General features: G+C 26.7%; 1 protein-coding gene across 6 annotated transcripts in view; it reads left to right on the top strand.

Moving 5' to 3' along the window:
• The window catches only part of LOC132921388 (5-hydroxytryptamine receptor 1-like), a 213,156-nt gene extending 198,061 nt beyond the window's left edge, over positions 1-15,095 (top strand). For all 6 annotated transcript variants that reach the window (XM_060984393.1, XM_060984390.1, XM_060984391.1 and 3 more), the window contains 2 exons: positions 9,067-9,441; positions 11,593-15,095. In XM_060984393.1, the coding sequence (XP_060840376.1) occupies positions 9,067-9,441; positions 11,593-11,859 (642 nt within the window). In that variant the 3' untranslated portion in view covers positions 11,860-15,095. The remainder of the gene's footprint in view (positions 1-9,066; positions 9,442-11,592) is intronic.
• The last annotated feature ends 5,397 nt before the right edge of the window (positions 15,096-20,492 follow it).

Below are 20,492 nucleotides of genomic sequence, written 5' to 3'. Positions count from 1 at the left end.
GAATATTTTATATCGGATTAATACCAGGTAAAGTAATCAATATATTATAATTGGATACAAATATAATGTCAATTTGTTACCTCTAGTAAAGTGTTACTAGTCGTTTTTTTATGCTATTCTTCAATGTAAAATAAAGATAAGAGCACTTTAAGTGTTTTCCGTGTTTTTACGGGGACATGACTTAATGCGCATCTAAGCGTAAAATTCGGGTAAATATAATTTTTATAAAACAAATCACAGTGGGTCATCTTTGGCGTCGCTTCATTTTGTAAATGATTCGCATCCGTTTAGATAGATATCTTCGTCTAGGTTCCGTGAAATAGTGTTAGCTGATTATAATCTAAGGTATTTCTCGACAAATGATTCACAATAAGTAATCCTTTAAGTATTAACCAACGAAACTGATTGTAACTAAATTATTAATACCTCGTGATTTCATTATACGGGGATTAGATTATAATATGATTTTCATAATATGTTACTTTTCGTGGTTTTGAACGAAAACTCATAACGCCAAAATATTAAAATAAAAACTGAATTAAGTTTTTTCATTTAATAAATCGACAGCAATAAATCGTTTTTATCCACAGTTAAAAAAAAAAATAATTAAACACTATCTATAGGTACCTAATAAAATAACGTAATATAAATTTAAATTTCTATTATTAATTTTAATTTAATAAAAACAGTAAATAAAGATAAGCTAATACAGTAATACATGATTAATATATACAAAAAAAATGAGTGATTAAAGTTAAATAAGCCATTTTAATGAATTCAAAATACAATTTATAACCATAAAGTTGAAATTAAATGTATTTACTTATAGATAACTATTTTTATGAAAATAGGTACAAAAGGTTCTAACTTGGTGAATTGTTTTAATAATATTTATATTTAAAAAATATATCATTTATTTTTAAATAATAATCCATTAAATAAAAATTAAATTACAAATTGTAATCATTATAAGTATCATAATGCCATAAACGATAAACCTATTAACAATTTATTGGTTAATACGTGTTTGATAGGGATTACTGTTTAGTACGTATTACCCATAATTTATTAAGTATTAATGTAACTACGTGGATATTAAAGATAAAACTGATTTTTAATTTATCACAATTCGTTTTGATGATACAGCAAGAAAAAGTTTACTTGTTTTTTATTAAAAAAAAAATTTTAAAAAATGGACATGTTATAATGTTTGAATTGGGGGGAGGCATATAGGGATGGAGTTTCTGTTCTTTTTAAAAAATATTTATTTATACCACTACTAATTATATCCTAATCAATAAGATATTTTAATGTAAGTACAGATACACTCTTTTTACACTTTATTTTCACCCACCTATTCTAATTTTTTCCCCAAATCAAGCACTGGTTATATATACATATTTGTATACATTTAAACTGTTATGGGATATTTTGTTTAATGCATATTTTGGTATACAGCTATATGTTTGGGATCATATTACAACTACGTATTAATATAACCAACATACATTTTGACATTTTGTAATGTTTCTAAAAAAATATGTATTTGTATAAAATTGGAAATATTGTTACTTACACTTAAAGAACAAATATGTCAAGAACAAAAAACTGTATGGTTTTATTCTCAATAAGAATTTTTTTATTATTATTATTAAACCTCTTGTTGTTTCATTTAAAATTGAAAAAAACCTAAACTATGAACAATAATTATTTACGGATCCATAAGAAATTGTTTATATTATTTACTAGTTATAACGCATACGCTTTATAGTGCTTATTTAAATACCAGCTTCCAGCTATATTATGTAAAACGTATACACAATGAACTGATATACATAAAGAAAAGCATAAAAAAAAATAATAGCAAAAAATTGAATTCGTATTTATTTATATAATTTAATTGAAATCTTTCCACAAATTCAACACGTATCTATTTACAATGATAATAATATAAAACGCATGCTCAATTTGTAAAATGACCATTTTTTTTATAATAAATTACAATAAACAGTTTATTTTTAATGCATTAAATTATATTATTAATATAATATACAAAATACCAATAAAACTTATATTGACACACTACATAATCTAGATATGAATAAAACCTACAAATCATGTATTAATGATAAATCATTAATATCTAACAAATGATCCACTCAAAATAACAAATCCAAAACAAACATCTCAAAATCAACCCAATACTACGTATATTAATGAATCTCTCAACAACATAAATACATCAAAAGAAAATACTCAAGTTAAAAGTTTTGAAGAAACAACACTTAACTCGATATTATGTACCTACAATTAATCAAGCGATAGACGTTACTAAACAAAATACGTTTTATCAACACACCTAGTCAAATTACTAAAGCAACAAACGTTAAGTATGTCTGTCTCACACATGTATAATAATTTTGATCTTGTATTTTTATTTTAAAAACCAACCAATGATCAATATTTATATCGAAATATATAGATTACATACATTACGTAATAAACATTCAACAATATACATCGATAACATGTTTTGTAACAATACGAAAATTTGTAATCCCATATAAACGTATTATTTTATAAAATATTTACCCTAACGCCCTTTTGTTATTCTTAAGAATATTGTTATTATACTAATAAGTGAATGATATTATATTATTAAAGTCTTTGAAAATATTTGAGTAAAAATAACACTAAAAGCTGCACTAAAAGCTGGCTTCTTTAGCTTAGTAAATTCTCACGAACAATAAGCTTCTAAAAACAGTTATTTATAAATCTCCACAATTTTTCGAGACTCGTGGAATCGATTATGGTTTCCCTGCATAATCTAAATATCAAATCTTCATTACTGAAAAACAGTTACTTGCTTCATAGAGGTATAAACAAACTAGTCACATATCCTCTTCATTTAATAACGTGAACATCAAGTATTCTTTATACCATAAATTGATCATCATTGAGCAATCATTAGTAATCCACATCCACGTACTAGTAGGTAAAGACAATAATTAAAAATTACAGAATGAAACTTATGTAAGAATTATGAACCACGTGTATCTACTGAATACTTAACTAGCCTCTAAATCTGCATGTTCCTCATCATCACTTTATTATTCTAATTTTACTCAATTTTATCGATACCAGCTGCAGCCGTTGAAGACTTAGTAAATTCAAATAATTTAACTAAAATAAAAGCACCAAAAAAACTTAAATCCAATTAAAAAATAAATTGAATGAACAACTCAAACCATCAACAACATTTTTCTTTAAAATAATGTTCTTGATTCATTTATATCACATTAAAATATATTTTAAAAAATGTCTCAAATAAAAAAACATACAAACATAGTATTTATAAAAATAATTATAGTCGATGTACCTAATTTGATAAAAATGAACAAAAAGATAAGACATGCCATTTTGGTTCTAATACTTTATTGAAACCAAAATGACTTAACTATCTAAACTCGTGCTTAAAATTATGCCCTGTATAGGTAGATTACAACAAAAACAATACAATCAACGTCACTTTTCAATTTTTAACATTTAAAATATGAGCACTTTTACCTAATGGAATATCAATAGCACTCAATGAAAGAAACACCTAAACAATACATAAATTGTTTAGATTAAAAATTGTATATATTGACCTTTGGTTTATTTATATCTTGTTTTTAGTATTAAATTATGCTAAGAATTATATTATTGTTGGAGCATCCACAAATAATAATAAAAACATAATATAATATACATGCTTATATGGCTATATATGTATATAAATACATTGTACTATTAAAGTAGTTTCTGAAGTACACTTTTATCGATAATTATTATTGTACAGTAAGTTTAAGGACTAAACATATTATATTATATATTATTAAAGACCACTTAATTCATAATGTGTATCAAGTATCAATAATTTAACATTATTTTAAATTCCGTGTTTGAAGTTTCTGATAAAATATTCTTTTAAACCTATATTACCTACATATTTGTATGGCTTGAAACCCAGTAGAGAATGCATATTATCATTTATCAAACACTATGTCTTCAAAGGTAGAGGATATTGAATATTGAAATCTTGCGTTAAATAATAAAACAGTGAGATCAATAAAGACTAAATAAATATTTAAGAACTTGTATATGGAAATGTAATTGAATATCACAATCGAAAATCGTAAACCTTCACAGAATTTAAAACCATACATTAAAATATGATTCTAAATATATCCACATCAATCGAATTTAAGTTTTATTTTTTAACCATTATCAGATCTATTAAAGTAGTAACCGATGTAGTAAAATATCCTGGCTACATTATTATTGTAAATTAATCATATATTTTAGTTTTATAAAATAAAATAGTTTGAGAAATATCATGCTAATTGAAATTCATAACATAGTTATACATTTTCTATCATTTTACCAAAATATATTATACAACTGTTTTTTTATAATTAATAATTTAAATTAATAAAAATAAACATACAATTTACAAATGGAATACCTGCGCCTGGTACTTAAATATTAATACGAATTCTATGTAATCGAAAATGAGTTAGCTAACTCTACAATAATAATATATTTCATAGCCAGAGGTAATTATTCGAAAGGCAATGAATACAATGTAGTTTTCAACTTTAAACTTTAGCATGGTATTAGTAAAATACACAGTTATGTTGATTTCAAATGGTGAAGAATGTTACTTACTCTCAGCACATCATTTTTATATTTATTAATAAATTTAGTCTCAAAACTAAGAAAAAAAACTTATTACAAAGTTCATATTTTACTAATTTTGAAACACATCCTAGTTGTTTGTCATTATTCACGGTACATATAATATAATATATAATATGTGGTATAAGTAAGATTTATAAGTTGACATTTTCATAAAAATGTAATTGACCCTATCGTATGCTACAATAGTATATAATTTAATCAAATCTATAAATATTTTAAACCAATAATAATATGTTTTTTTTAACAATAATGTTTAACTAGTTTTACTTTAATACAATATATAATATTAGAAATATTGTTTTCTGGCAATTATTTTTTATACTTATTTGATCTTTTACTAAAATAGATTGTTTTTTGAGCTAATAAGGATAATATCATGTATAATTAAACTTAAACTGTAGTCAGACCACGCGTGTATATGCTATTATCGTATTAAATCAGTAGTGCAAATATGTATCAACATTTTAATAAAAGTATAATTTTTAGTTTATCACGGTTATTTTTGTTTCACTTGTTCAGTTATAACTTTTAAACTATAGATAATTATGAAAATATTGGTTTGACAGAAATATATTTAAAATAAAATCTAATGTTAAAATAATTTCCCATGTACAGGTATGGTTGGACATTAGAGTCTATGGTATCATTTCACTTTGGCATATTTTATCATAGAAATAATCATAATTAATAAATAATATAACTATTTTGGAAAAAAATAAATATATTTACTGTAAATGAATATTACTATTTATTCATATTTTTAAAAAAAACTTTTTATATTTACTTAAAAATGTATTGAAATTTATTATGCATATAATTGAAATGAGCTCAAGTATGAAATTATATTAATGATATTGATATTCTTTGTTATATTATATGTTTAATATATAGCACTAGACTACTTTAGAATTTTAAAGTTATTCTATGAAATACGTGTACTTTATTATTTTTAAGTCTCCATTTATGAAACATTGTGAAAAAAAATGTATGAACTATATTTTCATTAAAATGAGATAGGTTAGGTATGTTAAAAAAAATTTTATATAAAAACGTAATATTGTTTCGGTGATATTAACATCAAGACGTAAATCCGGCAAACAATTTTTAATACTATTAGCCAACTTAGCTTTGAATTTACGTAAATTTCTAGTTATGGTCATATATTTGCGAATATTTTCATTGTCATTTTAACTTTTTTTATGACTATGTATAACTTACATAGGTATTATAACAACAATATAAACAATTATTATTATTATTATTTTTTTTTTTATTAAAAACGGTTACCAATCGGAATAAAATTAAAGAAAAAGTAGCTATATAAATGTCAAACACATATACGAATATCAGTATATTCATCTATATTTTTATTTTGTATCTAAACTATTATCATTTATCACCATCTTCGACAACTATCCATCGAATACGCTCGACACTGCGTTGAAATAACAAATGTACTCAACACCTATGTTCTATGCATGTAGGTACTCTAAATTCACACAACTAAAAATCTCTCAGGTGTATATACTTTATCAAAAGTATTTCACGCTCACGATTATTTTCAATTCTATATGTATAATAGTAGGTAGATTTCTTACGATTTATATTATTAGAATTTTTAAGGTACGATTAATGTTGTATTCATATTTCATTGACGGATCAGTTATTACTATTAACATAACAAAAATCATACCTACTGAAAAATAGGTTTTAACAAATAGGCAGTTCTATTTTTATAGATATTTCAATTTTTATATTTTATGATTTATTTTTCACTTCATTAATTTATTTTCATTGGTTAAACCACGCCAAAAAAAAATTGTTTCCACTCTACCTTTTCAGCACATAGTTTGCCAAAACTTGTTGTCAACAACAATCGGAACGTAGTTTGGGCGTAATGACAAATTAGGCAATGCGATATTAAACGATAACAAAAAAAAATCCTTTGACTAGTATCCAACTTTAGAGGTTACCTAATGTCCTTTTGCTCGACAACCTGTTAAATTAATCGAAAACGTCTGTATTGTACATTGATAAATACCTACATATAATAAGTAGGTGTTAGTAAAAACTAATTGTATAACTATTATGTTTCTTTAATAATTGCTTTTACGCAATGTGTATTAAAAACGATCGATACTTAAATCTTTGTAATAATACGAGTAAACTAAACTACTATCACCCCATCTGCGATAGTCTAAAATGAATCATCTAATTTATGGTCGTTAAATAAATTTGAAAAATATACGTAAATATTTATAATATACATAAATTCTAGTAAAATTATTCTTGAAATGACTATAAAATTTTTCGACTAATCTTGTAAACTTTTAACTTATACGCAATTCATTCTTAACATTTTAGTTTGTTTGAGTATTCATAAAACATGATTTATTCGATACAATATATGAAAACGTACAAATATTGCTATATTTAAATATATTTTCCATTGAAAGTGTTCAAGTATTATTTACAATCCAAGCTATAATATAAAACGTCCATAAATGATTACGTTCTAGCGCCATTTTTTTTTCTTTTAAGATTATGTGATATACATATTCTGCCGAGTATGTAGAAATAACCATTGCCCTGTAATAAATTCCATCCATTCATTTGATTACTTTTATTTATTTATTGTCATAGTTGTTTCTGACTTATTGAAGTAAAAAGTACAACGTTTTATAAAAACACGTTTTTCTGTGCAGGCGTGTTTTTAAATAAAAGAATAGGACTCATTTAAAACCCCTAGGAGTGATAAATTTTTGGTATTCGGTACTTTAAGTGTTTCGATATTCTAAATTTTCTAAAGTTACTTGGGAAAACAAAAATACAGACGCATGTGAATAAAACTCACATATACGACTAAAACTCAGGAAAACTGTACTAAAACTTAGCGAGTAACATTTGTGTTTTATTTAGACGTGGTTTAACCCTGCATATTGTTGAAGTCAAACTTTGCCCAAACTGTAACGTTAATAAAAGAAATTTGTACAAATATACAAACTACAAAGAATAAAATGTTTCTCTCGTCCATCTAAAATACCTATTGCAATATTATCGATCGGCACCAAACTTGTCACTGTTATATGGTACCCAATAAATAGATAACATAATATTGTATAAATATACGTAATACATGTATCTAACAATCTGTCGTGAAGTTTTTACAGTCAACAGGTTTATAAGAGTGGAAACAAATGACCTTCTTCCCTCGTAATCACGAACAAAATGAATGTTTTTATAATCTAAATACAATTTAAAATAACAAAGCGACAGTTTAAGAACCTTCACTAATATTTTTACTATGTTTAGAAACTTTTTTATTATTAGTCAGATATTATGAAATCAATATCAACATTATGAAGCCCTCGATTAACCTTAATCAATATTTTAAAATTTTTTTACACAAAAAAGGATACTATTATATTTGTAGAAGGGCCATTGCAAAGCAGTAGGAAAAAGGTCCGTTTAACGAACACGTTCAAAGCGAACCTATAAAACCGTATTGAAATCACATGATAAACAATTATAATATAGTGATTAATATACATTATACACATTTAATATACCATAAATAATTATATACGAATATGAAACATAATATTTTACAAACAAGGAGCCTATCACGAAAACAGTTTTGGACGACTACAGTGATTAGAGGTTCGAAGCGAGTATGTTTTACATTCGATTCTATGAAATCAAAGGTTGATCTTAAACTTTCATTGCTACCGTGCTCGAAGCTACGAACGGACCACAAAGTAAAAACCAATAACGATAATAATATTATGAATCGTATTTATTTTAAAATATTATTGTCACCGGTCTGCAAGATTCGATCGTATATTTCGAAAAGCCGTATTATTTTCGATCGTATGCAATCACCAGCTTTATAGTTACAAATATTCAGTATATTATACACGACAATTTCAATACTATTACTAATCAACTATATATATATATATATATATATATATATATGAGATAATTTATTTTTGTTTAAGGAACAAAACTATATTGGGTATAATATTTTTATTATATTTTTTTATTTTTTATGTAAATGTAAATGTATTTATTTTATATTTAAAACAAAAGTAAATCTAAAATTCTTATAAAAAAGATGATAAGCTTTTAATCCCAAATTGAAAATTTAGTTTCCAAAATATTAAAATATATGAGCTACAATTCCCGTTTTTTTAATCACACTTCATCCTAATCCGATATATAATAACAACAACAACAATATTTGACGATGTTACCAAACTTGAATTGATTTATATTATATAATAATATGATTGCGTTTTGTGTTTGTCGTTGCAAATTCAGTGCAGTGGAACGATAGGGAGCGGTGCACGCGGTGGCGACGGGTGCCGGTGCTGTTCGATGGTACGCCGGTCGGTGGGCGAGTATCAGTGCCCAGTGCTGATGGTAGTGCCCAGCAACGGCCACAACGCAGGACGCCCGGCGGCCGCGGCCACCAAGAAACCAGAGTCCGGCGGCAAGAAGCTCAGGTTCCAGCTGGCCAAGGAGCGGAAAGCGTCCACCACGCTGGGCATCATCATGAGCGCGTTCACCGTGTGCTGGTTGCCGTTCTTCGTGCTGGCGCTGGTCAGGCCGTTCCTCAGCGACCCGTCCAGCATACCCAGCTCGCTGAGCAGCCTGTTCCTGTGGCTGGGCTACGCCAACTCGTTACTGAACCCCGTGAGTGCTATAAACAATATTATTTGGGCGTTACGAATTGTGCGCTATTTCACCGCCGCTGCCGCCGCCGTCGGTTTTTTGTTTTTATTTCTGTTTACCTCGAATATATAATAATATAACTTACGTATATTCAAACGCTTGCTGATGACAAGACTAAAATGCATTGGAGTTGACGATGTTTTAGCGCTAACTATTGGATGTGCGTCGAGCGTTTTTGAATTTGGCATGTGAGATTTGTGTATGTCATCACTTAATAGTTAATATCGGAGAGTTACGGAAACGAGTAATATAGAAAAGTACCAAACAGCGTTCGAACCGATTCTTCGCGGTGAACACAACCTTAGGAAAAATACAAGACCGCTTAGGAATTTACCTACACAAAAAGATCTTTTACGTGGAATGGCGTGCTATAACATGAAATCATGATCTGATGATATTTACGTGTTATTAGGTTATTTAAATATAATATTAAATAAATTTCTATACGTTTTTTATTAGTTCGTTGTTTTTTTTGTTTTTTTTTTTTAATTACAGTTATAAAAACGTAATTTTATATTTTATCGCGTTTCGCTGTAATCAAGGAACTTTTTATTCTTATGTCCTATTATGTTTTTTATTTAACGAATTTTCAATCGATATTTCATACTTTTCGACGTTTCGGCCGTCATTGTTTTGACCTGTCGATATTTCAACTGTCAGCGTTTCAACCGTATCCCATATAATTACGGTAAAGCCTCGTTTCGAAAATTTTCGAAGTTACTACACGATTTACGCCTATATAACGTCTATCTATACTTACATAGCTGTTTCTGTTTGGCGTTCCGTTCCGCCGACGTCATCGCCGCGGTCTTAGCGATTCCCGGTATTTACCGCGTTTCCGACATGCAACCACGAGCAATAACATCAAGTATTGGCGGCGAGGAATATTACGATACGAATAATACTTCATATATTATAGCTTACGGTTTTTCCGATTCGGAGGTTTAGAACACGGTGTATCCACGGCGTATAGGTATAATAACCCGTTCTCACTGTACACACTTCAGTAGTTTGCACATGACAGTCGATATTACTCACATACCTAAACTATTACTTTACGCGTCTGTGTTTTATTATACGCGTAGAAAACCCGAACAGAAACGTAGATATGCGATCGTAATTGAAATCGCACTGTGCACAAATATAGTAGGTAACCTAATCGATTACTGTTATTACTTATTACGAGTAGTATGATCTGCGAAGGTTTATTAATATTCTCTATATACACGTGAAACAGTGCAATGGATTTTGGCTGTCGAATTCATACATTGTCGCGACTTGCGTTTACACGTTTTTTTATTATTATTATTATTATTATTATTCCAAGAATTTTTGGTGTATCGTTTAGAAAAATTTTAATTCGTTTCAAAATGTAATCAATAAAATTTAAAAAAAAGTTTTTGTAAACCTAGTGAAATTTTGTGATTTTTAGAGTTTCGATTCGGTTGTTTTTCGATTTTACGTTTTTAAACTATATATTTGTTGATAAAATATGCATGTGCAATGTGCATAAAGTACAAATTATCTCGTAAATTAAAAGTAAAAACTTTTAGCTGTGACATTGATTCGTAACCAACAATATCATTTATACTTCATAGTCCATAATTTTTTATCTTATTATGATACTATATTACGAATCGATCATTGACACGAACAATAGGTAGAGAATTTAACACGATTTTAAAAATGTGAATAGTTAATACAACGTGAAACCACACAAATACGTAAAAGAACAATAACTAGTGGGTGTATAATATTTTCCATGTAAGTACATAAACTTTCACATATTGTTTTAGCCTTCTTTGTTCAAAAACTAAGTTTGTTGTACTAAACGTGCGACGTGCCTACTTCACTAACTGGTATAATTGAATGTCATCCCGTCGTTTACACACACACGCATACATCATTATATTATCATCGTTTAAACGCCACAACTCACAACCACTCCCCCTACCCCTTCCCCCGCCGCCACCATCACCACTACCATTAGCAATCGCAATCCCGCCGGCAGGTTTAACCACTCCGAAGTCCCGTTGCGGCTTTTATTAATGTCTAATCACCCGTGTTCAATGCGTTCATGTTTACCTTATACCCGTCTGGTAATTGATTCAGGTGATCTACGCCACGCTGAATCGAGACTTCCGAAGGCCGTTCCAGCAAATACTGTACTTCAAGTGTGGCTCGCTGAACCACATGATGCGCGAGGAATTTTACCATTCGCAGTACGGCGACCCGGAGCCGCAGCACTCCACACACTATTGCGTGATACCCGGAGAGCCAAACATCGTGCCGCACCACCCGTCGCCGACCAAACCGGACGACACGCGGACCGGCACCGATTCCAATCAACAGACGTTGGCTTCCGAGTCGTTCCTCTAGTAGTGACCGGATTATCACGACCCCGCGAGACAGCGACACAACAATATATTAAACGATAACATATATTATCCGTTCGGCTCGGCGGCGACACGCCCGAAGCAAAATCGGTAGTCGCACAGTCCGGCGACGGTGATGATAGTCTATAATAATATTACAAAATATTATACAATAATAACTGTGTGTACTCGGGCTGCGAGATGATAATATTATTGTGTTTGCCGATTTCATTAGTTCGTTTAATGTTTTTTTCCGATTCTGTCCGCGTGGGACGGACTCCGAGTAAAAAATAATAACAATATACGTTAAACGATATTCCCTGAACGTCAAAAACTGCAAAAACGGTAAAACATATAATATATAATTCATTATATAACATAAACATAATATATATATATATATAAATAATTATCTATACATTATCTGTTTTTGTTTTTTTATGATCGCGCAATAAACACTTAATTCGCGGTTTGATATAAATAATTATAAAATCGTGCCGGAGTTTGTCATAAACGTTTTGACCGTATAATTATCTTAAATTGTATTACATCAGAAACATTTTTCGATGTTTCGATGATATTGTTTTGATGACAACGGCGTGATCAAAGATTTTAAACAACATGTAATTTATGTGAAAATGTATGTAATATTATCTAATTGATTTTTTGTAGTTTGTGTCTTTCGTTGTGATCACTTTGATATAATATATTTATCCGTACGCATTACGCTTATATACGTATGCGTAGATCCTAATTTATTTTCACTGAACTACTGTAATAAAATTGTATACTCTCAATCAATTTTAATTTTTTGATTCTATATTATTTTTATCTTCTATTCTATATTGAACAACGAATTTGGAAAATAATATTCAGCAACTCATACTGTTTACATTCATAAGAAAATATGCAAATGTATTACGACAATATGTTTCCAATAATTGTACGTAAGCTTAATAATATAATATCCAGAATATGCACTTCACAGACAACAATAAGTAATTAGACGCATCAGATTGCTCATGGATACACATTAAAAAAATATATAAACCTAACAGTCACGAATGCCATTTTCAATATCGAAATAAGTTAAGTTACTTATTGATCTTAAACTATATTTTATGATAGAGATACCTACTGAAAATATTTTGCTTATTTAACTGTACATTTTTACTATCTGTTTTGAAATTTATTTTTACGACTATTTAAAATGTACGATGTAGCAAACAGTGCTCGAATTGGCAAAATTAAAGTAAGGAGATTTTGTTTAATTTTTTAAAAAAAAGCGTATCCATTACTTGTTAAACGTTATTGAGCCGTGGAGGCTATACCCGCCACTATCTTATACCCCTTTTTAAATCATATAAAAATATTTATAAATAATCAATTAAAAAAAATAAAAAAAAATACAAGTTAATATAAGACATAGGTAATTACTGTACTTATTATATTATATAATATAGTTATAAATAATAATAAACTCAAAAGGATAATAAAAATAAATAAATATAAAACATTTATTTTTAATTATTTGTTTAAATATTTCCATAAATGTATTATTATTAGTATTGCCTATGTTGTTTTATATCTTCTAATTGTATCCTTTTTGGATAACAATTTTCTTCCACATCTCTTTTACCACTTATTATCCAAGTTTTTATCTAGCTACTTGGTATAAATCTATTGATGAGTGGACCAGTAGGTACATTGTATTAATAACAATAATGATAATGAAAATTAAATTTAAAAATAATAATCTTTAGATTTATGATAACTGATAATAAATATTATTGAATAATGATAACAGTGGTAACTGACAATATATTACATAGGTATTATAATTTTAATAATTTATAAGACAAATCATGATGGTGTTCCGCTCATTATACTGAATGGTGAAGCGTCTCATGCATTTCCCTTAAAAATAATAATAGGAATATGCGGAAATTTGATTGCATTTTAGGGAGGGGGTATATTTAGAAATATTGTTACAAATTAGGTATCTATTTAATACTTTGAAAAATTTTCAATAATTTGGGGGGGGATTTCGATTTTTTGGGGTGGGCTAAGCCCGCTCAAGCACCCCCTAATGGCCTAATCTCCGCCTATAGGAATATGCTAAAATTTCTGAAAAGTTAGTTGGAGTACTCCGCCCCTCTGCAACCTCCTCTCCCAAATCGAGCACTGGTAGCAAATAATATAATTCTTTATTAACAATGTTCACCTAATATTTATAAATTAATATTAATGAACATATAAATAAAAATGGTACCTATTTCGATAACATAATATACTATTTTTAGTTATTTCGTGTTTAAATTGATTTTGGAAAGATAAATAAAACGAACAACAAGATTTAACAAATTATAATAGTTATTACCTGGTTATTATTGTATTAGAAAATTTTTAGCTAGTGTATAATATTATGGTCAATGAAAAAAGTTGAGTTTTTCTTCGTCAAAGTACCTATTAACACACGAGTTGTTTCAAATACATTTTTAGTTTTTAAGAAGACATATTAAATAAATGTGAATAAAATAAATCAAATAGATATTTTAATTATAAATATCATAAATACTGCAGAACTTCAATTATTTTACAATAAAACAGTAGTTCATGAAAAAAATGTACAGTTATGTTTTTAAAGTATTTAAATTATTTTTTTTATGAGCTATTATACTTGTATAAATTAAAATTTCGTTTAAGCTGTATACATTTTATTGATTTTGATTTTATTTAGTAAACGTCAAAAAACTGTGAGATTTGAATTCTTTGTAATTATTGTGATAGAATGTATATTATATTATTAACAATTAAGGAAAAATAAATTGTAAAATCAAAAAAATAATAATAATAAGCAAAGTGTTATAATTTCTGAAATGTGAAAATAATAATAATAATACGCAAAAATACACAAACACATATTCAGATTGTATAATATCTTATAATAATATAATACATAACATGCCGAATTTTTTTTGTTTGTTTAAAATTTATAGTAAGTTTATTATGTTATGTATAATACGCTTAAAATCTTTTAACAATATACATATATATATATATAATATATAATATATTAGATATATCTCGATAATTTCACGTTACCATTTACGTATGTGCTCGGATATATTATTATTATTATTGATATTCGATGAAATTATTATTCAAGTCTTGTGTTCGAACATTATACCTTTTGTTGTTTATGTAATAAAGAGCGAGTGCAATTGTGTTGAAAATTAACATACTGCAAACCGTCATGTACTCACCACTTCCCAGGTGTCCTGTCCGCTGATTATCAACATCCGTCTCATTTGCATTATGGGTGCTTATCCACTAGTGCAACTAAATTTGTCCGCTTGTATAGGACATTGTATGGCTTAAATACCATTCACGTTTGTTATTGTTCGACTGCCGCACCACCTCCGTGCTGTAGATGATAACAAATCATCCTCCACGATATTTATGCAAGCCATTATGATTGATTTTAAATACCTAAAACGTTGGGAATTGAAATATATATAATTTTCTCCATTATTTGCGAGATCACGAAAGGCATGGAAAAACATTGCCCAGACAACTTATTCAGTCTTGGTCAAGTTTAGACGTTCTGTATGACCGTTATACGAAAAGTATTCGTCATCAAAGCAATACAATATTATAATAAAAATAGTAATATTTTTTATTTATTGTATGACGCTGTTTTTTTTTAAACAATTAATATTAAATGGTGAGTATCGCTATAAATGTGTTAAGTGTAAATACATTGTGCCATTAAATTAAAGTGAAAAAAGAATTATATTCCTGTTTAAAAATGTCTAAAAATAACATTTATTTTTTAAAATTCAAAAAATGTATTTTAAAATGTGTTTCGTTTGTGCAACATTGTAACGCTTTACACTGTTTAAAACTCGATGACAGAGATCGATTACCTAATTTATTTTTTTATTTCACTAACTAGCATAAATTATACAATTTAAAATGGATCTTCCAGACGTATGCTATTAACATCAATATTTTAAATTTAAATATAAAATTATACACGTATGATTTCTATGAAAATTCAATTTTTAGTGAATAAAACAATGGTCATTGACCTATATTTTCTATATTTGTATTTTTTTATTACTATTATTATTATTTTTTCGATAATATCACATTTCAGAAAATGTATTTGGTAAACAGACATTCGAACGAATTTAAACAGCTAAAAGTTAAGTGTCCGAAAGTGTTTTAGCTGATAAGGTCAAAAGGCCAATATGACAAAAATATTTTATTGCATAACACAAATAAAGACTAGTCAATCTTTGGCAAGAAAATAAAAACATTTTTTTTTTTATGGCATTGTACAAAATGCTCTCTGCCACCTACTTTGCCGTTTTGTCGTAGCCGCTAATAGTTTTAAAATACATTTTATGCATAGATACCTAATACTTATATAATAAAATTATAAGTATAATACAACTGGTGAGTATAGTTTTTATCAGTTATAGTATTTGGTAATAAATTATATATAAACATTTTATTTATAACATACATTTGAACATATGTCATATATATGAACACTCAAACACCCAAAGTCATAACATGAAAATAGTACGTAACTGTATTTACACACAAACTTAAAGAAAATAATAAATCAGACTCGCTCTAATAACAACCTCTCAAGCCATACTTGTTAATGCAATATCATTATTAATTTCATCATTCAACATATATTTATACCATATACAATAAATATACAATAAAACATAATACATTACATACCCACATCGAAATTCTCAACAATAGGTACACTTAAATATAGCATGCATTTTATTTTATTATATTTACTATAAACCACCCTTATGTTATATAATATGTTGATATTGATTTATAAATTTAATATGAATATTCTAAAAAAAACTTTTTATAATTGTATTCATGGTGTTAATAATTGTAATGGATATTTCATATAAACTACAATTATTATACGAATTCCAAAAGTTTATAACGGATGAATCTTTTATCAAATATATAAATAACAATGATTAAAACAAATTTAAGTTCACACACAAAACATCGAAATCAAAAATCATTTAAATATTAATTAATGTATAAAATAACACAATAATTTTTAATTATGATTACATAATACATAGAGTGGATCACGGGAATAGATAGAAATAGATAGATATAATTTATTTTTGGCCCTATTTTCGTGACCCACTATGTAGTATATTATGCGATGATTTGGGCAAAAATTAGTTAATCATACCATACTCGGTATTACTAATTGAAAAATGCATAAATCATATAATAATATAAAAACATTTTAAAATATCCTTAAAATAGAAGCTGATACACAGTCTCCGATTAAAATAATTTTTAGTATAGAATATAAAATGTTTTGTCGTTAGATTTAAATGTAACATACTTATTACAGTGAACTTCTCAACTTACTTATAAAGCAAAGTGCCTTCTTTGATATATTTTTTTAATCATTTACATGCAATTCAGCATAAAACTTATGTACAAACTACTTCGTGGGAACTAATTTGGTCTTGACAACTGATCTTCAAACTGTATAAATGAATCAACTCTGGAGTCTGGGTAGTGAAAAAAACTAGCACTTGTTGTTACGATGAAAGTAAAACAACAAAATAGTATGTAGTTTAAATTTTTTAATTTTCTAGTATACAAGTAAATCCATAGCCTTTGTCCTTTTATAATATGCTATTTGTGAAATGTACATGTGCTTTACAATAAATTTACCGGTTTTTTAGTTTATTGTAAATATGTAATATACAACTATTTAACAATTAAATGAATAATTTTAAAACATTAATATTATAAAATAAATAATTGCGTGATGAAATAAATGTTGACTCATTTAATTTAATTCATTCCACTAAAACATCATATCATTCTGAAAATAAAATAAAACTATTCACAAGTTTAAGCTCCTGAGATCAACCAAAATTGTTAAAAGAGATTTTCTGTTTAAACCCTTTTTTTACTAATTAAAAAAGTTGTATTTTCATACTAACAACAAAACATTTATTGAATTCAATTATGAATTGAGTTCAAATATGTTTATTTAAAAGGCATCAAAAATCTTTTCATTCATTTGTGAACTTTCAAAGTTTTCCTGTAAACCTTCTCTGTATTTTTAAATACTATTATAGTATTATGACATAAACTTATTTTTGTGTTAATAAAAAAAGTTTAAGCCTATTTTTAATTATCTACTAAGTACCATATTTTCGTCTCATCTCTCAGATAATATGATTTACGTCATTATTAAATCACAATTATTTTATATATATATACATATTATTAGATATGCATAAATAAACATTTTTTTTCATTATTTACCAATTAAATATCAATTAAAAATTTAATTTTTACATATTGAATTTACTTTTGAGATAATATTGTATTTTTTAAACATTATAAACACTTTGGTAAACACAAAATTAATTTATGATGCATTATACGTGACATAATAAAGTACTTATAATATTTTTCAAATTTAAAATATTTTTCTATAATATAGGTCTTAACATCTTGAACACAAAACAAATTTTAATAATCTTTTTTTTGGTTGTAATCTGATATTACATCAGCTTTAATATCAACAAAAATATTTTATTTTATGTATGGTCTGCTGTTCCTCCACAAAAAAATCCATTCTTTTCCATCAACTTTAATGTCTCTCTCATTATTGTGGTCGATGAAACCATTATTAGACTCTTTCTCAGTAACCTCCTACCACCCGTAATAATCATTGTAAAAAATACGGTGATTTTATCAACCAACACTTATTATTTCAAAATTTATCGATATTATTAAAAATATGTTTTACATAATTTCCTGTCAGAATAAAACAACGTTCGGAAAAAAATAATATATTTTATTATTTTTTATCGTGATAATTTTTTAAGTTTTTGCTTTTTTGAATGACACCATACATTTTTGATTTCATATTCTAAATCAGAATATGTTTTGGAATTTTTCAATACACAGAAATCGAATTTGGACGAATAGTTAATGAGTTATGAGTACTTATTTAATATTTAGATGAGCTGAGTGGAAAGGACGAAAATATTCTGCAAAATATTGATCCACTTAACTAAATTGTAAATACTTATAACTCAAAAACCGATTTTAATTGTTATGTATCGAAATATTGCGAATAATATTCTATTTCAGAATATATAAATGGTTATTTTCATCCAAGAAAATAAAATACTTAACAGATTATAAAAAAATATGATATTTTTTTTTAAAGAATGATGTTTTAATTTCAACTAAAAATTATGTAAAAAAAAAATATTTCCAAAACCATTAATAGATTTAGAAATGATGGTTGTTGTTCGATAAATGAATCACTTAGTATATTTATAAATGTGTAATATATAAATTATATAGTAGGTAATAGCAGTAATAAATAATAATAGAATAAAATAATGTATAAAAATCAAATGGCTAATCGATATCGATGGAACACTCGACCTATATTCATTTTTTTCTTTCATTTCAATAAGTCGACACACATTACAAACCTCTTTGTTGACAAGTGACGAAGGACACCCACAGTGTTTATAATCATCTATCAGACCACCTAACCGTGTCATATTTTCGTTACATTAATGTCTTTATAGTTTATATTAAATAGTCAAAAACCACGTGTGTTCTAACGACAGTTTGCCAACGTTTAATATTTTTTTTTTTATATTTTGGTATTAATTAATTACAGTTCACTATCAAACGCTATAAAACTCTTCTCACGTTTTTTGTTTAATTAATTTAGTGGAATTAAATATCACTCAGAGTATGCACCTTTTATTGCTTAATACACATACAAAAATATATTAGCTGCAGAACACTAAACAGTTTTAATAGAACTTTGTTTCAATAATTTATTTTTCTAACTAAATTTGGCTTTCATTTTCCTCATTAAAATATTTTAATGTTATTTTCCGTAAACAAATTTCCATTTATCTACTTTTAATATTTTCCGTTAATTGACTTTTATTGTATAAATTAACACTAACTTCACAAAGAAAATGTGTACTAGTGAGACCATAAAAAATAATTATGGCGTAGATAATATAATTCTACTACCTATACACTATCAGAATGTATGTATAATGTATCATATAGTTTAAAATTGTATATAACACTTTTTATAAAGTATGTAGACACTTAATCATTTTGTAAACTAGCCAAAAATATTTGATAAAGACCAAGCTAATATTTGAGATGGAATTCAAAAATATTCTGCGTTAAAAGTTATTATAACTTATTAATCATAAACTCTTTAAATTTCAGTAAAGTTTTAACTAAATATAAAAAAATATGATTTTGTCGACTAATTTACATACTTTATACTTTTACATTATGCTTTGTACCGTAAGTAATAAAACAATACGATAACTATATAAAATAATTAAATTTTAAGTGTTTCATTTTTTTGAAAAAAAAAAATATATATGTATAGAAATAAGATACTTTAATACAGCATAAGTTTTAGGTATCTAATAAAAAAAAAAAATGAAAATTTCAAAATAGTTTAATACAATGTTATATCAATTATAAATGTATAATCTATATTATATTATTAGGTGTTCACTGGTCATCGCGGTATAATAATAG

The sequence above is a fragment of the Rhopalosiphum padi genome, chromosome 2, assembly GCF_020882245.1.
Source record: "Rhopalosiphum padi isolate XX-2018 chromosome 2, ASM2088224v1, whole genome shotgun sequence".
In the NCBI taxonomy this organism is placed as follows: domain Eukaryota; kingdom Metazoa; phylum Arthropoda; class Insecta; order Hemiptera; family Aphididae; genus Rhopalosiphum; species Rhopalosiphum padi.
The sequence above is the reverse complement of the archived record's forward strand: the minus strand, read 5'-3'. Positions and strand labels throughout refer to the sequence as shown.